Raw genomic sequence first — 22,879 nt, forward strand, 5'->3', positions numbered from 1 at the left:
ACATTGGAATGTTCTGTGTCTGCTGCAGTACATGAACCAGAAGACAAAGATGCTGAAAATCTCTAAAAGATTATGTACCTATAAGATTCCTGGAATAGAGTCCAAAACCTCTGCACCACACTTCATAAAAATGGATTAACAACATCTAGAAAGAAGGGGTTATATTTATTTTGAGCCAAATCATGTCATTGGATACAGAGCCCACAGGATCTGTACCAATATGTGGCATCCTTTGTTTTCATATTAACCTTGGCTGTTTTCTTTTACAGTGTGTCTATCACACACTTTATTAAATACTACTTATCACATATATAACATATTCTTGAAGTTCCAAAAGCCAAAATAATATGACAATGATTGCCAGTCATCTATCGTCAATACCAAATATGGAAAATAGAAATAAATATTTTCTCTGTCGAAATGGAAACTGCAATTTGGGAAGGTCTTTGCTTTTACAGCAAAGTAAATAAAATATATATCTCAGTAAGTTTATTTTTTTTAAAGTTATCATCAGTTTCCTTGCCTAGTTTTGAATTTGTAGCCAACATTAAATTTGATTTTCTGCATGCATCTAGTAAATGTTATCACCTGCATTGATTGATAAAACCATTTAGGGTCTTCTTCATTTTCTCCTCAGCTGCAGTCTCTGAAACCTTGATCAAGTCCTTTACTTGCTCTAATGATTCTTCCTATGAAAAACACATGAGAAAGACATTATGCATAGGAGGGCACTTTGTCATTCTGCTGGTGTTACTGTACCATTTATGACTAGCAAGAATGAGGGAGGTGATTTTGTGGCCTGGCAGGAAAAGCCTTTGATATATCACTAGAAGAGCACAGAGAAAAGACTCCATCAGCATGATATATTTTGACCTTTTCCCAGTCTTTCCAATTACTTGTCCAAGCTATTACTGCTTGGAGTAACTTTGTGCTCTTACTTCTTTGGGGAAGATCAATCAGTGGGAAACATCATCTGCTATGTAGGTGAAAAAATTAGTTTTTCTTGGTTCTGTTTCTAATACTGTTGCTTAACTTTAGCAAGCTGCTGGAGTTAACATCTTAAACTTCAGTGCTCACTAGGATCCATAAGTAAGATCCATCACAAAACCTACTGTTATCCATGAGGAATGGAGTCTGTTCTTAAAAAACTAAAATTAACATCTGGATTTTCAGCAAGGCATGTGGGTGTTCGGGTGCACTGACAAACATTATCTCCCCACATATATATATTCAGATGTTTAATAGTCAAATACCCACGTTCAAAATATTTGGTTATAAGTTAGGAGTCACTAAAAACAAAAACAAAAAGCCACCAAAAAACAACTCGCCAAAAAACTCCTACTTTCTTGAGACTGTTGAAGTCAGCTTTAAACAAAGGTAGAAAAAAGCCATCATTATGGGAAAACACTGTGACTAGGATATTAGAATTATTGCCCATAAGATGATATGCCATTTTGTCTCTGTCAATGTTTTAGGAAAACTAAGAGCAAATATTGTCCTTTAAGGAGTGCCCAGCATAAATATATGGCAATAGGATATTAGAAGAAGAGCCATAGGAGACAAAATTACTCTGTATCTCATAATTTAATTGTTTGAATGTTTTTTACGAAGATTGCTGAGGAAAGAAGGCAGATCTATGGCCAAAAAAAGTAGCTGTGGTTGGGAATACTTGAGCAGCTCTAATAGTTCAAAGCAATTAGGGGGAAAGAAAAAGGAAAGAGTTTATATAAACTACTTTCTCACAAAATGACCAACAAAGAATGCAGCCGGGGGAAATTCTGAAGGTCTTACTTGGGAAGTGTGGCCTCTCACTGCTATACTTTACTGAATACAGGGGAGGATGGCTGCCACTTACCAGGTGATCTGCCATTCTCTCAAGAGTATTGGAAGAGTACAGACGAAAGGTCTGGTTGCCCCAGTAGCTCTTTACACAGATACAGGGCTTCCTCTCATCATATGGCAGGTACTGGTAGTTCCTGTGAAAACAAGGTAGGGAGCAAATCATGAAGGAGACAGAACAGTTCAAGGGGAAGCAGAGCAAAGAAAAGTTGTTTGGTGCTCTCAGAGCACAGAAACTGTAGACACAACAGGTTGTGCTCTCACATGCTAACAAAAAAATCCTGGGAAGAGCAAACACAAATGTCACTTATGCTACCCGTGAGATCCCTGAAGAGAAAAAAAAATTGCAGTTAATGGATCTAATTTCAGTGCTTTCCAGGGTGGAAGAAAAGCCAAACAAAAAGGCATACAGAGAAGCTCTGAAATGCTATTAACAGTGGGAAATTACAAGGGGAAAAGAAAATAAGATTAATTTCTGATCACATCTTCAAAAACCATGCTTCCACCCACTGCCATGGGAGAGCCATTTTCTGTACCAATGGTGGGACAGTGGAGACCTTTTTAATGTGTATGAACAAATGCAAACCACTTCATGTTCTTCTGTCCATGGTCCTAATGGTCTCAGACAGTCTCAGTGATTTCAGATAGAACTGGCCACAGGTGTTAGATCACCAAACCAAGACCATGGAAACCAAATCAGTTTTTGCTCTTGAGTGTCATATCAATGAATCCAAACTTCCACACATCCCTAAGAGGTTAATGTGTGAATTTTTTCCATTTCCATTTTTCCATCTTTCTAAAGCTTAATATCTTCTCTCTAACTTTCATTTTACTGTTGTATGTGATATCAAAAGAGAGAGAATTTTCCATTTACTTGCTCCTCAATAACCTACAACAAGGTGAGGATTACCCATTGAATTTGCTGCACAGCAGAGCTACACAGGCCTTGGATGTCATTAATTTTGGTGCTTTCAGAAGAAAGGAAATCAATTCAACCATCTCCCAGGGCCATGAAAAAATTCAAATGGAAAACTGAAAATTCGTCCCTGTTATTCCCACTATTATAATTTTAAGGAATCACTTTTTCAGCTTTAGCTTATCCTTAGTTTAAGTTTTGACATAAATGTGGACAATTCCTGGCAGTTTCATGGTGTCCGCTTTAGAAGTCTTATTGCTCTGCCTGTTCCTTTCACTAGTTAGTGGTTTTAATCTCCAAAATACACTCTTCTTTTTATTTTCCATGGTTCATTTATGAATCTAAAATGCAGTTTATCTAAACTACTGGATATCCCATTAAGTACTTATTAATACTAAAAATATCCTGTCATGAGACCACCAAGATGCCATTATGAGAAGACAGTGAAAAACACATTAATTGGTGTCTGTGGCTGACCAGACTGTTTTAAATGGCACAGGAGGGAAAAAATGATGCAGCATTCCACATAAATTTGAGGAAAAGGGATCTTTTATGAGAGAAAACTTTATTAATACTGGACCAAGCCAAGAAGCAAATAGCTGATTTGAAGAGTGATTCACTCTTTTACAATGGTTCTTTAAATCAAAATTCTTGTTGAGGGAAAACTAAAAAATCCCAGCTTCTCTCAGGGGCGATAACCTCTGCATGTACCCAGATTTGCAGTTCTGTTAATGAGGAAAGGCAACTGTCTTTCCATCAAGCACTGAGTGTTTTCCCCTCTCTTTTTCTACTTGCTGCAAAAACAGTTTGTTTTTTTTTTTTATTATGATGTTTTCATTCTTTTTCTCTTTCACTAGCTCTTATTCAATCTAAGTGAGCCATTGATTGCAGAAAAGAGTGAAAGTGCTTTTTAAATTTAGAGACATCCAGAAACCAAATAGATTCAGGCTGATATTTTTCTCCCGGTCCTTATATCTGCAGACTGCTTGGCCTTCTAAAGAAAGAAGTACGATCCAGTCTTGGCAGTCACCAATATCAAGGATTGTTCTACCTACCAAAACAACAAAGTAAATATTTCTTTTTATTAGCATCTTTCAAATGAATTAAACCTTTACAATTCTGTTTATAAACAAGGTTATTTAGAAGAACTGTTCTGCATGTTTTCATCCATTGCTCCATTTCTTTTCTTAATGACTATTTTCTCCTACCTCTGTTACTACTCGCTATTTAAGTTTGTATCTGTACTTATTAGCTCTAGAAAGTGTTCTAAGAAGGTGACTTTTCCTTGACCAGATTTCAGTATTTCATATTGTGCTTCTGGAGCTGGACATCAGCTGGTGTTACTTGTGGTCACAGTGTGGGACCCTAAACTAAGAATGGCACTGAAGAAGTTGCATTTTGCTGTAGCTTTCCAATGTACAGCTGGTGTAACACACAACACTTTCAGAAAGGGTTCAAGAGCCCATGAGGCCAAGATTAGATGCATAGAAAATAACTCAGGGCCTGTTCACTTCATCGAAGACAAGAAAATTTATCATTGTGAAAGATGTAATTGAGGACCCGAAAGCCTTCACCTCATACAAACTCTTTAATGCTGCCAGGATTCATCTATGAGTCCCACAGGATTATAAAATAAGAACCAGAGCCCTACATGATGAGGTTTTGAAACACAGATCCTCACCTGTTCCCACCTGTGACCAGTGGCTTCTCAGGGGGTGTGGTAGATATCAGGGGTACTCCAAGGTCATGAGAAATGTCATCTTCCCTCTCATGCAGAAGGCTTTCTTCTGCTTCTCCATTATGTGTCTTCTTTTTCCCTCCAGCTCCTGCTGACAGCCCATCAGTAGCACTTCCAAAGTTACCTAGAGACCCAGGATTGCAGGAGATGTCTAACTTGGAGGTGGTAAACATGAAAAAGGTTTTAAAAAAAGAAAATGGCCAGTCATACCAGTGGAACGTCTTTGTCCCCTCCTGTTCATTTAGCTGTTTTAACCACACCACAGCTTATAAAGGTTGTGAGGGGTTATATTTTTGCCTGGAATGTGAGGTTCTAAAACAATGCTTCCTTCTTTAACTGTCCCATGTGACCTATACCTAGCATATCACATCATTTGGTGATGTGATCCTCTGATTGCTGGCCCTCAGGACCTTCAGCTTTTGCTAAAGAAATTCAGAAACCAAAGCAATACTGCTGTTGATACTTCTATACTCAGGAGCCCTGATATGGGATTGATTCACACAGAAAATGTGTGTCTTCTGCAGAAGATATGGATGATCATTTCAAAGTTTAATCTCAGAAGTGATAAACTCTTTTTCAGACAAATTCTGCCTATTAGTGTTGCAGAGTTAGTAATAACAACATTTTGAGGCCCCAGCTTCAAGCCTAATGCCAGACAACTCTGCTAATGATACAATCATCTTCCCAAAAGGATTTTGCCTTAAAGGGCAATTATCAGCACTGGGAAAGAGGTACATCTATCAAACTGATAATTACAGATTTTAAAAATAGATAGACAGAAAACATTTCCTGCAGGCGAAGAATGTGCTGAATCACCCCATATGACATCCTGATCTGGATTTTTGGTTCAGCCTTTTGTGTAAATAATGACAACTTGCCAAGTTTGGATCCAAATTTCAGCTACACAGGTGGCTAATAGATGTTCAGGTCCAGAATTCAGAGCCAGATTCATCTTTAGTACTAATTCTGACAAGAATCACTATAATTTCTCGTCCAACTATTTAAATGACTTTCTTGTCATTCTCAGCTCAGCTTCCTGCTAAGTTTCAGCAGGAATCAGTATCACTCATTGATTCCCCTGTTTTTCACAGCATCTCCCCCTGCACATAAAGCCTTACAGCTGAGCACAGTCATGGACACGAGCACAAAGACTGGAAGTGCCAGGGTGCTACTGTGCACCCTTGGTGGGTCTGGTACAGAGATAATCAAATCCCTGCAAAGGAAATGAAATCAATTCAAGCATCTCTCTTAGGAAAAAGTTTATCTCTTTTGAAAATACACACTCAGTGTTCAGGAAAATGTCTTCATTTTCTCTTTAGTCTGCTTCCAGTGATAATTTAGCTCCACAATGAGGAGCTAATGGAGTATGGTCCTGCTTTCCTCTGGAAGATGTTAGGACAAGGTGGTGCCTACAGCTTGAGTCTTGGCTGCACATCACCCCCCTGCCACACTCACAGACCCACAGGTAACTCAATGGGATTGGCCAAGACAATGGATAAGGATCATCGCCCCCAAAGGGCTCCCTCCCAGCCAGGGACTGGGATTGCAATGGACATCACAGAATGAACTCTGCCTGAAGTAAATTATCTGAGCTTGATCTCCCAAGTGCTTAAGGGAGTAAATACTGGCTGAGTTGCTGCATACATTGGGGGAGAGGATCTGCACTAATACAGGGCATTTGGGGAGTTAGATAGGCATCCGTATGCCCAGCTTGACTGTTATCCAGAGAAATGATAATCGGGGTTTAACTCAAATGTAAGCTCTACTCTGAAGCTGATTCCTGAGCCCTGAGACACCCCAGTCAGTAACACCTATCATTCCCTTGCTCCTGAGGCTCCCTCTCTCCTTTGGATAAGACCTTAACACACTTACCAACAGAAACCTCAAAGGTTATTGGCTTGTCCCCAAACTTCCTATCAATCATTGTGGCTTCAAAAAATGTCCCAAAGAGAAGGAATTCCTCAAATTTCTCTTCATAGATCTATTGGAGAAGAAGGAGGAAAATGTTGGCATTTATTTTATCTTCTACTATTTTTTTACAGCACAAAGGAAAAGTGCAGTGGTCTTTGGTTGAATTTTAAGGCTCTGCTAGGCTCTGTTTCCTCTGTTGGAGACCCAGCATCTGCTTGTGCCTGGCACAGACTCTCAGTCAAGGAGGGCCAGCTAACATTTCTGATGCTCTTGGGTCATTAACAAAACAAGCTATTAACTCCAAGCCAAGACTAAGCTCAAAGGAGATATAGTTTATGGTTTGAGTTCTCCCCAAATTTACACCCCAGCTGTCACAGTCTTCCCCATCCAAACCCTTCTCATTTCACAACACCTGGAAACTGAGGCCCGTTAGGCAAGATCAGCACTAGTTATGCAATGTGAGTGAGGTAATGAATAAAAAACATCAGCTCTACATTAATATTTGTTTCCCTGACTTCTGCAAAGCAGAAACAGTTTTCGACATAGCCCATGATCTCTTTATTTTGAAAAACCTCTTCTATACACAGCAAAAGATGATAGGTCTTCAGTGAAATGATTAACAGCATCACGTATCAAAGTCAACAGCTCAAACAGATTGCAGCTCCAGAGTAACTTTAGCTTCTTATATTTTTCAAAGTATACCCAGAGAAAAGGGTATCTAATAAAGCCAAGGCTCAGAGACTATGACACATACGTCTATCTCCCATTATAAAGAAAACAAATTTTAATATCTTCTTGCAGTCAGAATAGGTCAATAAAGTTGTGCTGTGGGGATGGATAATTTGCCTCTGCTGTCTCAGAGGCTCTATGAGACATTTTTCGCATTACTGGTAATGTCTCCAGTTCCTGCTTTTCCTTTCAGAGGGTTGTAATACAATTACTGTCTACTGTAGCACAAAGTAGTTGCTGAATGTCAAAACCAAAAGAATATCAAGCATCACTGTATCATGCTGTTGCCTTTTATTCATTCTCTATTTGAAACTGAGAAACAGCAGCCAGAAATAAATCCATATTATTACTCTTCATGTTTGTTGGTGGGTGTTACAACGCGGTTTTTTACTCCACCTGGAGTATTTAGCCAGGCCCAAGACCACAGTGTCTGAGCTACTCATAATAATGGATTTCTTGTATATAAAGGAAAATTCATATGGAAATAAATATCTTTGAATGTCACCTCTATTAGTCTTCAGAGAAGAACTGAGACAGAGGTAATTTACTACTATATGAGTAAATAAAGTAACAGCAGAGCAGAAGTTCACACAAGTGGCTTGCAATTACCCATGCCAGTTCTCTGCTAACACACTCCTTGACCTGCTCCAGCCAGTCCTCAGGCCAGAAATGCCAGAGCACAGATAAAGGAAGTGTACTTCTCAAGGCTAGGCCAAAGAACCAAAGAACAATTGCTACTCTCCTGTTTACTTATAGAGGTGCAGTGGAAAGACCAAGAATCAGAACTAATAAAGGACACAAATATCTTAAGAAGTGAGATGGAACTCCCTCTACGAAAGACAAGGTTTTGATCAATGACATAGAATCACAGAATCATCAAGGCTGGAAAAGACCTCCAAGATCAGCAAGTCCAAATTTGACTGAACGTGCCCACTAAACTATATCACAAAACACCACATCTACTCATTTTCTGAACACTTCCTGCGATGATGACTGCTCCACTTCCCTGGGGAACCTGTTCCAAAGCTTAACCACTCTCTCAGTGAACACATTTTTTCTAATATCCAACCTGAACCTCCCCTGGCACAACTCATGGCCATTTCCCCTTGTCCTATTGCTATTTGACTGGGAGATGAGGCCAGGCCCATCCCTCACCACAACCTCCTGTCAGGTAGTTGCAGTAGATATAGTGAAGTGGGAGGAGAATTGGTTATGAGAATTTTTTTCCCTGTTTACTGGGGGAAAAAAAATGAGCTTGCATATGAAGCAATTGCTCTTGGTCCTAGAGAGTCACATGGTGAAGCTGAGAATCAAAACTCAAACATTGGCTCAGCTCCCAAGCCCATATACTCTGCCACAACTGCCCAACCTTCTCAAAGCACCATAGTGCAGATTTTCCCAAGATGTAATGCTATACAACAGGTGTATTTGAACAAACAACATCCATTAACACTGGTTGAAACTGACTGAGCACATAATTTTCAGCTCTTCTTCTAAAGGGACTATCAGCCTAACACTAACACCACATTGGCAATGCAGTATTAAAGGAAGAGACTAAATCAGGCTAGGCTGTATCTCTCTCTCTGCATTTGCAGATTTGACAGATTCTATGTCAATGATTCTCTTTTAACTTCAGTAGACAACTAGGGATTTTCTTGAATGAACGCAGGAAGTCAGGCTTTATAATTCCCAGCTGTCCACACTGGTTCTCTGCCCATTATATTTTATGTCAGATAACCTTCTAGTAGGAACATGTGGATGCAGCTAATGCAAAAGGGATAATATGACAGGAGACTAAGATTTATGAACACCAAATTCTACTTGAGAGTTTTTTGAGTTACAGGTACATGTTAATGCTCCATTTGCGCTGTATTATTGTGGGGAGGTCCCAAGCCTGTGATAGCATGGAGCCACTGTAGGGAGCACAAAAAGCAATATTATATGGCCTGACCCCAAATACACACACCAGTGCCATTCTTGGAGGTTTAGAGACACATGACAACCAATCTCTTAATGTCATACTGACCTCTAAAGGTACATCAAATGGCTCAACTTCCACTTCAGTTGAGTTCATCTTGTCTGAAGGAGAAGCTGACTTCCTGTCCTCTCCTGCTTTGTCAGTTTTGTCTTTTCCTTTGAGTGCTTTGAAGTCTTTAGCTTTTGATGACGATTTGATATCCTTGATAATGCTTGAAAACTTCGACTCACGGGCTCCTCCTGAAAGTATCTCCACAGCAATCTCAAGGAAGAGACGTCCCCTGAAGGAGACCCCTTCTCCAAAACCTTCATTAAGCTCCTGGTGGTCGTCAATAAGGCTGTGGTTCCTGGGTGAGCCATAGAGATTGATCCAGGCAGGCCCAAAGGTAGGCAAAAACCCTGGAGATAAAGTACCTTTTGTGGCTCTTCTGTTAGGTGTTAGTGTGCTGTCCTCACTGTCTACTCCAAGAAATCTTGCCTCTAATGCCCCCAAAGCCAAACCTGGACACATTTCTGGGCGGTGGGGAATCACTTCACACAGAGCACTGCTTTGCAGGGCAATTCTTAGACACCAAGGAGCCTCTGCCAATATCCAACCAACTGTGCTGGGTTGGAGCTCTTTCTCAAAAGATGATGGTAGCACACGTGATGGGCAGGAGGTCTATTGCATCTCTTGAAAAAAGAGCTTGCTGCTGCAGACTAAAGACTGAGGCATGACAGGAGAGAATGGAGGCTTTCTCCTTGAGGTCAAACTGTTTCCAAGTCTGGGTCACTCAATTTATACAAAATTTTCTTTTATTTTTTTATTAAGGACTGAGATATACATTTGAATTGGCAGGTTTAAGGTGTTACTGTGCCTTCACTGAGCTGTGGTAGCTGACCATGTTCCACATGAAGGTCACACAACAAAAACAAAGCTATGCAGGTGGATTCAAACATGAGTGAAAAGACTCCAGGTAGCGAGCCTCTCCTCAAACAGAGGATAACACACTAGTCCATGGTGCCTCCCTGGGGCTCTCATAGTACCCAGCTGAGCCTTGCCTAAACACTTTTCTTCCAGTGGGTAGATCAAAAACACAAGCCCACTCTGTCTTTGATTTTTAGTGATTTTCAGTTTGTGGCTTCATTGCTTAACAGAAACTCACATGAGCTATAAACTTACATCTGTCATTTTCAGGGGATTACCTCAGACTATTGCCACAGTCACAAAGATGGTACCAAATTATGCAGCAGCTCTTTAACAAGAACAATGTCAGACCCTCCATGAGCTGAGTACAATGTAATATAAAGTGAAATAAAGCAACAGAAGGTGTCTCAGAACCAACACTTGAACTCTGGACATGCCTAAATTAGGATTGGCCAGTGCCAAGATCCCATGCAAGTAGATTTTACCTTAAGGGTATATCCTGGAACAGACATTTTCCCCTTTACCTTTGTCACCATCTTGTTCATTTGATATTTTCTTCAAATCAATGAAGTGGGTGGCTAAGGCCACATCATTCATGCTGCCTTCATCCCAGACCTGGATTTTGACTCTTCGACAGAGTGGAGGGAACATTTCTTTGAAGATAATCTGCTCGTGCCACACTGGATCTGCACAGTTCTTTTGCACTGTTGTCCGGCCCTGAAATGAAAGTCCAGCAAATTTAATTCCAGAGGGGTTGAACTTTGGAGAATGGCAATGAGTACAGCAGAAATTGCACTTAGCAGCATTTCTCTGGCCATTTTTAAAGCACAAATGGTGTTTCTTATCTGGAAAGTACTTTGGCTTTTCTATTAGCTTGTTCATTTTGCCCTCCATATCTAATTAAAGACCACACTATGGCTAAAGAATTCTCATGTACACACAGCAGAACCTGGAATAAAATTTAATTCTTCATGACCCGTATCCACAAAATGTAAATGTAAAGTCAGACTTTGGCATTTCTGCTACAAACTGCACACCTTCAAATGTCTTTTGAAATATCTGGGTAGTGGTGATGCAGCACAGTTTTTCTCATTAATGAATGTAATGTAAATTCATTACAGATGCTAGGCTGTGGGTACCAATGGGATTACCTTAAATGAGGCAATTAATCTAGCATAAAATATGATTATTTTGGTTCATGTTCTGGATATATACCTGTGTGCAAGACTGGTAGGTCCTCCAAAACTAAGGAGATGGCAGGACTGTATCACAGTCTGTACAGTCACTGGCTGTGGCAGATCTTACACTTTCTCATTAAGTGGAGAGAACTGAGTCAGAAAACCCACCAACCCTCTCTGTAAAACCATATTTTGCACACCAGTGTGGAAACTCACATCAGTGACCCATTCTTGTCTTCAGCCCTCTATTGAACCTGAAGGTGCTGCATGTGTTTGCCTGTTTTAACCCACAGTAGTACTTTGCAATTCGGATTCATGACAAAACACGCAATCCGCATCAAGAGCCTCATGCCTGAAATACCTAAAAGGGACTAACTGGAACTGTCCCTAAGGCTTCCTTGCACACCAAAAGCTCTGCTGGCTTAAAATAGTTTTCATTTTGATCCTTTGTTATTTACACCAGTAATCAAGACAGGCTCCCTGACACTGTATTTCATGGTGTAACCAGGCCCTGGACCTCCTTTATACTCCTCTTCCACCAGAGTCAGAAGCCTCTCCAAGCAGCAATCTGTCATGCCATGTTTGATGCTGAAGTTGCCCTAGGAGCAATGAAGCCAGCAGACTGCCAGTCTGCTAAAATGCTTACTCTACACAGGAAAGCTGAGACAATCCTGAATTTCAGCAGAGTAATTCAGAAATCAATACACAGTCCGAAAACACTGATTGAACCACATTCACTGATTTCAGCCCTGCTTCCTTATTTCACTCAAGGGAGACCAGAACATAGCACTTACCTAATACCCTGCTGGGTAAATCACTGTCTTGTAACTTGATGTTTTAGTAACCGTGCTACAGAATCCTCTTTCCCCTCCTGCTGCCTGCCTCTAACCTACTGCTGTGAGCCTGACATTAGATCTGCTGGCACTAAGTGTTTCCATGACTTTCTTTATTTCTGCATAATTTAAGAACTGAACATTTTCTGATGACCAAGATACATGTTTTACCTAAGTTTTGTAACTATAGGTTAAATTACATCAGCATAATCACCTGCCTGTAGCACAGCTAATAGGAAAGAAGGCCTACTTTTGTGATCAAGAGGATCCCAATTACCATTTGACCTGCAAACATGACCACCACATAGGGATCCACAAGGTCCTTACTGTCGCCTATGAATGCTTTGGTGACATTGGCCATGATGCTAGAGTTCATCTTCGGGAGTCCTTCTGCTTTGTAAATTCTCACATAAAATCTGGCCCACGGTCTTTCAGATGGAAAGCCTTTGGGGATCAAGAGATTCCTGAAAGAAAAAGAGTTGTTTTCTTAAAATTGAAAACTTGGACAATGAAGTGATATTTTTCCAACAGCATTGTGATCTTGGGTTAGCATGCACCCGAGAAGACACAAAAAGGTGCATGAATTTGCTTTTTCATCTGTACCAAAAAAAATCTTCTTACCACAAGAAAATGATATGGTGTTACTCAGCAAACTTTTCTATGAGATGTAGAATCAGGTCCAGTCAATAAGGTTCTCAGGACCTTGTTCAGTAAACTCTGAATATCTTCAAGGACAGAGATTCCCAGCTGTCTTTGGGCACCTGTTTCATTTGACCATCTCCATGGTAAAAAATCTGTTCTGAAATTTCATTGTTCTTACCTGTCTCCAAAGCCTCTCATCCTTCTACTGAAATGAGCTGGTCATCTGAAAAGAGCCTATCTTTGCCCTCTCCATGTATGATGCCTCTTTGAGTGCTCTCCTTTAGGCTCAAAAACCAACATCCACCACCTTTCCCCATAGACCCTGTGCTCTATCAGCTTGGTGACTTTTCACAGACTTGGTCCAGGATGTCAGTACTGACCAGAAACATGGCTTCAGGAAAACGTAAAGTATGCTGGTAGCATATTTACCACCTTAAACATCTGTATTTTACAAGGAGAATGATAATGTGCTTGAGTTTATCTAAGGATATGGAAATATCCATACACTCACATCTGAGAGTGGAGAAGGAATAGGCTTTCCTCATATTTTTTTTTCTTGCTTCACTGTTTTAAGAAATCATTAATTGGTTTCAGATCAATGAACATTCTGTCAGGGGTAATTTGGAACTTAGCCAGCATGACTTGGTCAATTCTATCAGCTGCAGAGAAGTGACCCTAATGTGGCCTTCAATTTACATGAGAGGATTGTAGAAACTCTGAGCACGTGAGAACAGCCAGGTGTACAGTGTTATCCTGCTATTAACCCCAAGTTAACAAGGAAAGGACTGAAATGAGGGCACAGACTTATTGAGGCACCTAGTAAGGAAGAAAGCAGTTAAAAAAAACAAAACAAAACAAAACAATTGCAGTACTTTTCAATCTGTTCCTCAGTATCTGCTGTTTTCTGTGTAGCTTGTATTGCATCACCTTTCCCAGTCACACTGAGGTCACACTTCAGGTACCCCTTGGCTCCTGTCCTGATGTCAGCAGGGTCTGTGAGAAGTGCCCACTTGTCACAAAACTGATGACCTGTAAGAAGAACAAGCTTAAACACTCGAATAGAGGATTTAAAAACATGCAAGTATTTTCCTCTTCACTTCCAGAAAAGGTACATCAGACAATATTTGTGCTGCCAGGAGGATTGTGCTGAAATGTACTTGTTTACCAGACACTTCTAGAGAGTCCAAAATATTTTGTAATCAAAAAGACAAGCGAAGGATTGATCCAGAGCTTGTCAGAAACAAACTCATTTTCATCAATGTTTACTGAGATCAATGACTAAAGACCAGTGGAAACCTGAGTGAGATTTCAGCAGCTGAACTTAGGCTGAGTCTTTATGAGGAAAGGCCACCTCTTTGATGGGAACTGTCCGAAGATCTCAGAACTCTGGCAGCAAAACCCTTGCTGGGTGCTGTGGCCACTGTACTGCTGGCAGACAGAGAAAGGGAAGGAGAGTGGACAGCCATCAGAGGAAGAAGAATTAGCCAGAAGCACATTCAGCTCCATCCTTCAAGGGGGAAAATGTACAAGAAAATTCACCCACAACAGCCCTTGCTATAACCCTGTTTCAACAACCCCATCAAGAAGGGTCCTGAGATCTCATGTTAAGTCTTTGGACATCACCTTGGGTGGGTGAAGGAGTGGGAAGGAGAGACCATGGTGTACCAGAGATATGAGCTCATGATCAACCCTCAGACACCACCCTCCTGTTGAAGTGTGAGCAGGAGATACGGGACAGAGTTCAAAACAAACACAGCCTGAGCATGGACGTAGACTGCCCATTTCAGATAGGCCATTCCTCTCTACTGACGCTTACAGGAACCCTGCAGAGAGGGTGGCCCAAATGACTCTACACTCCTGCTATAACTCTGCGACATCTACAGCAAGCTGCCTAAATGTATTCTTTCCCAAATACAAAGAAGAGACCATGTCCGTGAGTAACTGTGGAAGAGAAAAAAGTACATGTTTCAGGGATGGTGATAAAAAACACCAAAAGAGAGGTAGGTGATCTTTTCTTAGCTTCAAATTTCAGAAAGCACTGAACAGCTCTGAAGATGACAAGTCAAGTGGACCCACGGTCATCTCTCATCTTCTCTCTCCTGTTATGATCTGCTTCTCCTCTTGTCTTGCGCTCTCCTTACCATTCCTTCCACCCTCCATCCTGGTGTCCCTCCCTCCACTTCTTCTACCCCAACACAGGTGACAGAGCTTTGGATGCTCTGTAACAAATGAGTGCAGTTGGGTTTTGCAGAACATTCATCTGCCCACTCTGACCACTTAAAGAAATGCCATCCTTGAAAAGTGCTACCCACCAATAGGCAGATTGCCAAGGTGTTTTCAGTGTTGAACTTCTTTCCAACAGTTTGGTTGGTACTCTGCCATCCAAATAAGAAAGCAACTCTCCCAAAAGCTTTAAGTTGGTGTAAACCACAATCAACTAAGTGGAAAAGCAGCCCATCTCCCTCTCTTCCCCTTCCCTGCCTCAAAGCTGTCTTAACAGACAAAAGGGCAGAAAATGCACTACTCACCTGGCTGAATGTACACTGTCCCCAGATCCACTTTAAAGGAGCCTATCAGCACACTCCCAATCAGTTTATTGTGCATAACCTGTTAGAACAAAGCTGATTAGAGTGTCACTATCTCTCTTCCCAGTCAGCCTAAGAAAGAACAGTCAAAGATCACATTTGATTCAGAGGCAATAAGCAGCAACATCCAACACCACCCAAAACGGGGGGCACATTGCCACAGCAGATACAGCAAGTATTTGAAATATGTTCTTTACCAAACATTGTGCTAATTTAGAAAGCAATATAGTTGCATCTGAGTGGAATCACACAGGTTCATCCCAGGTCCCTGGGATATAGAGAGCAGGAATTAGATTGATGCTCCTTCAGAGTAGGTGCAGTTATATTACTTATCCTGGCAGTTTTAAATAAATCATAATGGATATAAACACATGGGACATAACCGGTTTCACACTAGGCCGCAAAAATCCTATCACTTTCTGTGCAATAGCTAAATTGCCATAAAAATTGAGTACACTGAAAGGAGAAAGAACTTAAGTGTTTCTTGGAAACATTTTAATGTACACATAAACCAAGATACTCAATTCAAATCTACCTCCCCCCCCCCCCCCCACAATATTAATAAAATCAGAGAAGTGATATATATGTAAATTAGATGGTGAGCAGGCCCCAGCAAGTCTGTCTCTGTATTCTTCCTGTCAAATGATGAATTGAATTGAATTTAATTCAAATTTAATTAATAATTTTCAATTGCCATGATTCCCAGACCTATGTATTTCTATGTCTTGTTTTCAAACACTTGCATGTGGTTCACTTTACAGACAAGGCAGAGGCTTTTTCTAAGGGAAGACTTGCTCTAGAACTGTATGTCTCAAAAAATGTGTCTCACCTGGTTTCAGAATAGCTTAAAAGGTTGAAACCTATTTCTTGGTTGTGGAAAAGCCTCTCACAGCCATGCTAAGCAAGTGCTGTGAAATCTTCTATCCCTCAGGGTTTCCTTCACTCCCAGCACACATATTTCCTCTCTTTGCTTCTATTCCCCTCATAGATTGCCTTCTCCAGTTGCAAGATAATGAATCTCTGTTTTCAGTAGCATACATGAGCACTGCCCAGGGTTAGTTAATTGTTGTAACTGAGCTTTTCCCTAAAGTCATTTTTACTTAGAAGACTTTTAATTCCATTGTGTTGCACTTTCATCAGCTATAAATAAGTTTTCTGAGCCTGATGAAACTGTGCAGATATAACGCAGGTAATGGTGACAGGTTTTCCCACACCCCCAATGCAGTCAGAAAGCTGGCACTTTCCCCTCCACCACTGGATATATGGAATCATTATCACAAGAATGTGAGGCTGGAAAGAATGGCCATATCTCAGAGAAAAATAACCATGCATCTCCAACAGCATCAGCAGCACACAGGGGTGGGTGCCTTGGCAGTGTGCTGGTACAGGAACCATGTATGAAACACCTATGGGGACACCTGCTGTGATATGTCATAGCAGTGAGGTGATATTGTCAACCTGTAGTAAATTCTGTCCTCACAGATGAGATCAGATCTGCAGATACCTTACGTAATTATGAACTTCCTATATTTGAGCTCTGAGTGTGATATAGAGAATTTTATTGGAGCTTTAGGATTCTGACTGTCAGTTTACTCCCAGCATTGAAAACCTAGTTGTCCCATTGTCCATGTGTAAATGAACATATTTTACTCTGTAGCTGGCAAAAGTCACTCTATTAGCAGCTCAGAAAAGAAAGTAGACAGTGATGTGTCCTATAGCTCATGAGCATTGCTTATTTCTGTTAATCTCAACCAGCACAGATCTTTTCCTGGCGTATATTATTGAAATCGACAAAGCATTTCAGAAAAAAGAATTCTTTCTGGAGCAACAACACTCTGTTTATTTGTCAGAGAAATATCTAATAAAATGGATGAACTTTTAGAAGAAAAAAAAAAAGAGAGTTTATTAAATGCACATCTTCTGATATCTCCAAATAATACAAATACAGCACTGTCCAGTCTCATTCAATCTTTAATTCCTTAGCAACTTTGCTACATAGGGTGATGGGTTTCGGACAAGATAATTGACATGGCTCCATGGACTTGATCTTCCAAACTGCACATCATTATCTAATGCTCCAAGTCCAAGAGCATGTGTATTTTTCATCAGGACAGTTCTGAGATGTCACAGAATCATAGAATCATTTAGGTTGGAAAAGATCTTTAAGATGGAGCCCAACCATTAACACAGCACTGACAAGTCCACCACTAAACCATGTCCCCAACAGCTACACCTACATGCCTTTTAAATCCCTCTGGAGATGGTGATTCCACCACTTTGCTGGGCAGTCTATTCCAATTCTTGTCTACCCCTTCTGTGAAGAAATTTTTCCTAATATCCAATCTAAATCTCTACTGGTGCAACTTGAGGCCAGTTCATCTTGTCTGGTCGCTTGTTACTTGGGAGAAGAGACCAACCCGTACCTGTCTCTAACCTTGTTTCAGGTATTTGTAGAGAGCAAAAATGTCCCCAGATAGTTCTGCTGGGACTTTAGCTGCAGTGAGCAGTGGAAGCATCACTGCACTCTTGGAGACTGCTCCCATGCGAATAGCAACCAACCCGTGACACACCCAGACAACCCGAGAGCCCCTGCTGAGGAAAAGCGTCTGCATTAGTTCAGTTAATTTAGTTAGAAACAGTTATATCTGAGGAACTGATATAAACCAGATGTTTGAATCAAGTCGCAGCTTGAAAATTAGATGGATGAAGACAGTGAGGAGAAGAGGGAATTAAGTTGAATTTTCTCATTCTACCTTAAAGTTTGCCACACCAGCAACGAGTGTCCTTAAAAATGCAGACTAAATACTCCTTTTGGGTATGTTCCTCCAAATCTCTGCCAGCTGACTCTCCTCCTTATCCTCTCCTCTGTCCTCTTTTCTATACTTCATTCTGACTTTCTAGCACTCTTGGTACCTAAATTTTTTTATTTTTTAACTACATTAGAATTATTTAGAGTTGAAGTGACACAAACAACAATGACCTTTCCTTACTGTACTAAGCTTTCCTAGGTACTTACAGAGATGTTGATTATTTTGTCAAACAGCAACACCTGCGGTCCAACGAAATCAAACATGAAGTACTGTGGGAAGAGGGGAGAGCAGATGAGAAACATCCCTGGGCAGGTAGCCAGCACTGTCAGCTGCATGGTTCAGCAGTTTGTGTAACTGCACAGAGCCCTGGTGAGATTCTGGGGGTGCTGGGTGGACAAAGTAAAATTCTTTCCTTGCCCCTGACATGATTCTGCCATGGCCCAGACTTGTTTTCTACTCTATTCTTTGCATGTCTGCACAAGACTTGCTTCACAAATGCCCATAAGCCTCAGTCTGCATCAGAAGGTATTGTTAAAAGGGACAGGAGGCACAAGGAAACCAAAGGACTTGTTGGTTTGGGGTGTTGTTTTGGCCTTGTCTGTCACCAGTTGGAACAAACATATGTCAAGGAAAGGCTGAAACCATGAAATAGTAGAAAATGGAGTGGAAGTGTGTGGGGAGGTGCAGTAAAGACAAAGCTCCCAAATGGATGATTTTAAAAACTGCAGCAGCAGTGGGGGTAAGGCAGAATGTGCTGGAGAGGGTGGGCTACAGGTTGGACAGCCCTTAAGAAAGCGAACATAACTAAAGCCCAAGGGAGCTACTGCTGGTGCTTTGTCTCCTGGAGAGACCTCCCTGCTCAGATGTGGAAGTGCTGCAAAATTAATTCATACCCTAATGAGCTACTAAATGGCAGAGTCCCCCCAGAACCACTGAAGAAAGCATCTTCTTTAAGAGAAAGCACCTACTTCATTGTAGAAAGGGGCATTTGTGCCTTCCTTTACTGTTGTTTGCTTCTTCTCATCACCTATCTCGATGATCACCACAGGATCGATGTTCTCACCCACCAGCTGCCTGGCCTCGATGATGGTGATGGCAATCTGTGGGGCACAAGGACACCATGGACACTCCTGGGCTCAGGTCCAGCCTGCCTGGGGAATTCACAGGCACATAAGGGCTGTCGCCCCCTGCTCACCTGGTAGTGCTGGGATTTCATCTCCTCTTCGTGAATTCTGGTCATCAGCTTTGCCCTGTTTAAACAACAAAAGAAGTCATTAGACATCTCTAGGCAAGATCTGGTGCTTGGACACACATTGGAAAGACTTCTCAAAAGTAAACAAGTATTAGTTATGGCAGACAGCTTTGTTGTGAACTGTTAGGCTTGATTTCATCAGCAGGGACCACCTCTGTCTTTCTCATATACTTTTTGATAGGGAAATGTGTTACATCCACACAAACCAGTGCAGCTACCTATCATGCACAGCAATGATTTCATTTGTTGATCCCATCAAACCTGACTGCATTCCTCCCCAGCCTGCATTCCTCTCCTGCATGAAAAACATAACTACACAAACTCTTTGCTATAGAGAACATTGCTCCCTTTGGCTTGCTTTGTTTAGCAGAGTTCCTTAGCACACTTGAGGCACACTCAGGATCCACTTCAACCTCTGCCTGCACTGGACAGCATCTGGTCATATCACTGAGCTGATAAGTGCATTCCCCTCTGTCGTGGGAGAGTGGGAGTGAAGGGATCACTGCTGTCAGCAAATGGATTTTCTGTCAGATGTTTTGTTCAAGGGTACTGCCCTTCCTGGGAAGGGTGGAAAAGGTGTTTAGGGGGATGTTAGGTAATTTACATGAAGCTGCACCTTTTCCTATTTGGGCTGAAGGATCCAAAAGCACTGGACAGAGCATCACTGTTCATTAGGTCTTCCTCTACCTCTTCCTGTCTTCCAAGAGTGTCGTGGAGAAAATTCGCAGTTTCATCATGATCACCTGATGAAGAAAACAGACAGGAAAGTAAACCCACATCTGATTTCTAGTGGCAAAAAAGATCACTTGGAGCAGAGCAGTGGATTTATCATAATGAACTGAGTATTTTATTTATTTGGGTGTCCCAGTTAGAGGTACACTCATGGTCTGTATCGAGCAGCATTGATTACAGCAGCAGATCCCCTCCTGTGCAAAACCATTTCCCATATCTATGTGGCTGCAGCCACTCTCCTCATCCTGAGTGCACTCACAGTAAGCACATATACACTACTGAGTAAAGCTGCAGCTTTACTGAGCCAGCCCATCCAGCCATCACAACCTAGGCAGGTTGCGTATTTACGGTTTCTAGAAGAAGCAGAACTTCCGGAGGAATCACATACTTGTAGTAAATTATCTACCTGTAAGGTAGAAAAAAGAACTCAAAAATGTACCACCCCTCTGTGGTAAGAGGCAGGCTGACATTTTTAGTTTACCTTACCATATAGAGCAGTATGAAGTCACAGAATCTGAATGTGAACTTCATGAAACAGTTAATGCAAAAAGAATTAGCTCTCTGTTTATTTGGGAGTGATAAGGAGTTTACTGCCTGTTTTATCAATGCTAAGTCTTGATACACAATTCAAATGAGTTCACATGAAATTAGATCTAACATAATCCCCCACCACCTGCTCATCCCTGTTGCAATATTGATTTATGAGGCCTTACCCAATGCGTCTTTGTTTGCAATAGTCAGCCCTTTCTCGCCTTTTTTCTTCTTCTTCAGCTTCATGCCAGCAAACAGCCCCTTTCTGAAAAAGTAAAGAAAATCGATCACTGCAGTATCTTCAAACCTTTTTCTGTACTGGACTCTAATTAAACTCAAGGAGTTGTTAAGACGGAGTTTTGACTTCCAAGCATTATGTTCTGAATTTCCTTTTTTCAACAGCAAACCAGAGAAACCTCTGACTTTTTACTTCATATAATTTAGTTTCTTCTAAAATTTAGCTATGTATAGGCAAACATAATGTGACAAGAGCCAAAACTTCTGTTCAAACCAAGATGGCACAATGCTAAGAAAGGAATTCGTAGATAAATTTCTAATCTACTGACTTCCCACACATGTAGCTCATTCCTTCTGCCTGTGACAAGACCCAAGATGAAAGGCAGATTGGAGGATCCAGAACAAAAGCAGTTTTCCACTGAATTGAGATAAAATCCTTTGTGTAAATACCTTGGTCACTGACACCCATGACACCCACAGTATCAGTGGCACATATACCACATAATTTGGGTAGTTCTCACTCCCCTTCAGCAGCAAAGCAACTAACAAACCTGAACAAGGGTTACTCCTCAAGCTGTGTTAGAGAGATGCTTCTGCCTAGCATCAGCTCTTCCAAGAAAAGAAAATATGCCACGTGTTTCAGAGGGGGAAACAATCTATGCTGCTTGAGAATTTTGTGCTATTACCTGTACTGACAAATCAAGTGGTGAGAGCCAAACACAAAGGATTTAATAGAATAGCGTTTTTCAGGTTCTTTGTTGGCTAGAAACATGCAGTGAAAAACATTCAGCAAATTTTCTTCCTCCCTGTCATTAGAAGACTTGTTTGCCTAAATTATTGTAGGCATAAAAATTTACCTGAAGAAGTACACAGTTCAACTAGCCAAAACAAGCAGGCACCTACAAGATGAGTAAATCTGATAGTGACCAGTGCTCAAACATCTGAAATCATCTGCAAACTCTAGCTGTGGAGGGAAAGATACAGCGAACTGGAAAGGGAAGTTGTTCATATTTGAAGGTTGTATTCAAAGCAAGAAAATTAAGTTTACTGGCCAGCCCAAAAGGAATATCAGCAATATAGGGTACAGTAGCAGAAAATGCAGAGCTTCTTTGTGCCAAAGAATGCTAAAACCTGATCAGTACAAGTAGAAATGTAGCACCCAGAAAAACACATGCCTCAAACAGAGCAAGAGTTAGAGGGTGACCGGAGGAAATGGCCATTAATAAAGCCTGATATGTTAACTGGGCTGTCTTCCATGATTCTTATGCTTACATAACACTTGAAACTGCTTAAAGACAGAACTGCAGAAGGTGCCACAGGGTAACAGAGAGAGAACTAGCCAAGCTTTGCATAACTGCATGGTACCAAGAGCAAAACCCATCTTTGAAGTAAACCAGATTTCAGTCTCAGATTTTCACTCTGTCAGAGGTTTGGCCACAAACAGCATCAGGCTGCACCTGCACCCCTGACCAGGATCTCTCCTGCTCCCCTGACCCCAGAGGTTACCTTAGCCAAGATAACCAAATGTGTGTCCCTTGACAGTGCTGGGGAGGCAGCAAGCACGGGTCACTTGCGAGGCTCAGCTATGGGAAAGAAGAGTGTTAGTTTGCTCTGCAAGAGAGCAGGATGGCATTCTCTGTACATGGGATTTGCCAAAGAGAATCTTCTCTGTAAGGGTGTAAACTAAGTAAATTAAGTCTTCAGGGAAGTGAATGAATTAATCCTTCACAACAGGCTCCACCACTTCGGTATGTAAACTGCTTGTCAGCCAGTGTCAGTGTGCACGTGAGAATACTGTGCACATGGGTAACATCCACGTTGCTTAATATAACTAATTTGGCTTCTTGAAAGTGTTCTGTGGACATGATTTTTGTGGAAGACTGTTCTCATGGAAGGAATAAAAAAAATTAAACTTTCTTCAAATTTCCATGAAATGTTTTTCGCTGCAGTTTTGACATAAATTCAATCAACTGCTGAAAACTCGAAAATTATTCTATCCCTTCTTCCCCAAGATGGTGTAAATCTTAACAAAAGAAAGTTTGGACCTTCTTTGCAGTTACAC

At 41.1% G+C, this 22,879-nt stretch overlaps 1 protein-coding gene across 1 annotated transcript in view; it reads right to left on the reverse strand.

The window, feature by feature from the left end:
* Positions 1-22,879, reverse strand: part of FER1L6 (fer-1 like family member 6) — a 64,391-nt gene that overhangs the window by 35,058 nt on the left and 6,454 nt on the right. The window contains exons 3-16 of the mRNA XM_066176354.1: positions 20,763-20,845; positions 19,934-20,060; positions 19,261-19,315; positions 19,034-19,165; positions 18,272-18,334; positions 15,199-15,277; positions 13,543-13,699; positions 12,306-12,492; positions 10,542-10,734; positions 9,160-9,509; positions 6,366-6,474; positions 4,437-4,617; positions 1,856-1,976; positions 589-689 (exon numbers count right to left, since the gene is read on the reverse strand). Coding sequence (XP_066032451.1) covers positions 589-689; positions 1,856-1,976; positions 4,437-4,617; positions 6,366-6,474; positions 9,160-9,509; positions 10,542-10,734; positions 12,306-12,492; positions 13,543-13,699; positions 15,199-15,277; positions 18,272-18,334; positions 19,034-19,165; positions 19,261-19,315; positions 19,934-20,060; positions 20,763-20,845 — 1,938 coding nt within the window. The remainder of the gene's footprint in view (positions 1-588; positions 690-1,855; positions 1,977-4,436; positions 4,618-6,365; positions 6,475-9,159; positions 9,510-10,541; positions 10,735-12,305; positions 12,493-13,542; positions 13,700-15,198; positions 15,278-18,271; positions 18,335-19,033; positions 19,166-19,260; positions 19,316-19,933; positions 20,061-20,762; positions 20,846-22,879) is intronic.

This window comes from Chamaea fasciata, unplaced genomic scaffold, assembly GCF_029207755.1.
Source record: "Chamaea fasciata isolate MVZ Bird 193981 ecotype frontalis unplaced genomic scaffold, bChaFas1.0.hap1 SCAF_1, whole genome shotgun sequence".
Taxonomy (NCBI): domain Eukaryota; kingdom Metazoa; phylum Chordata; class Aves; order Passeriformes; family Sylviidae; genus Chamaea; species Chamaea fasciata.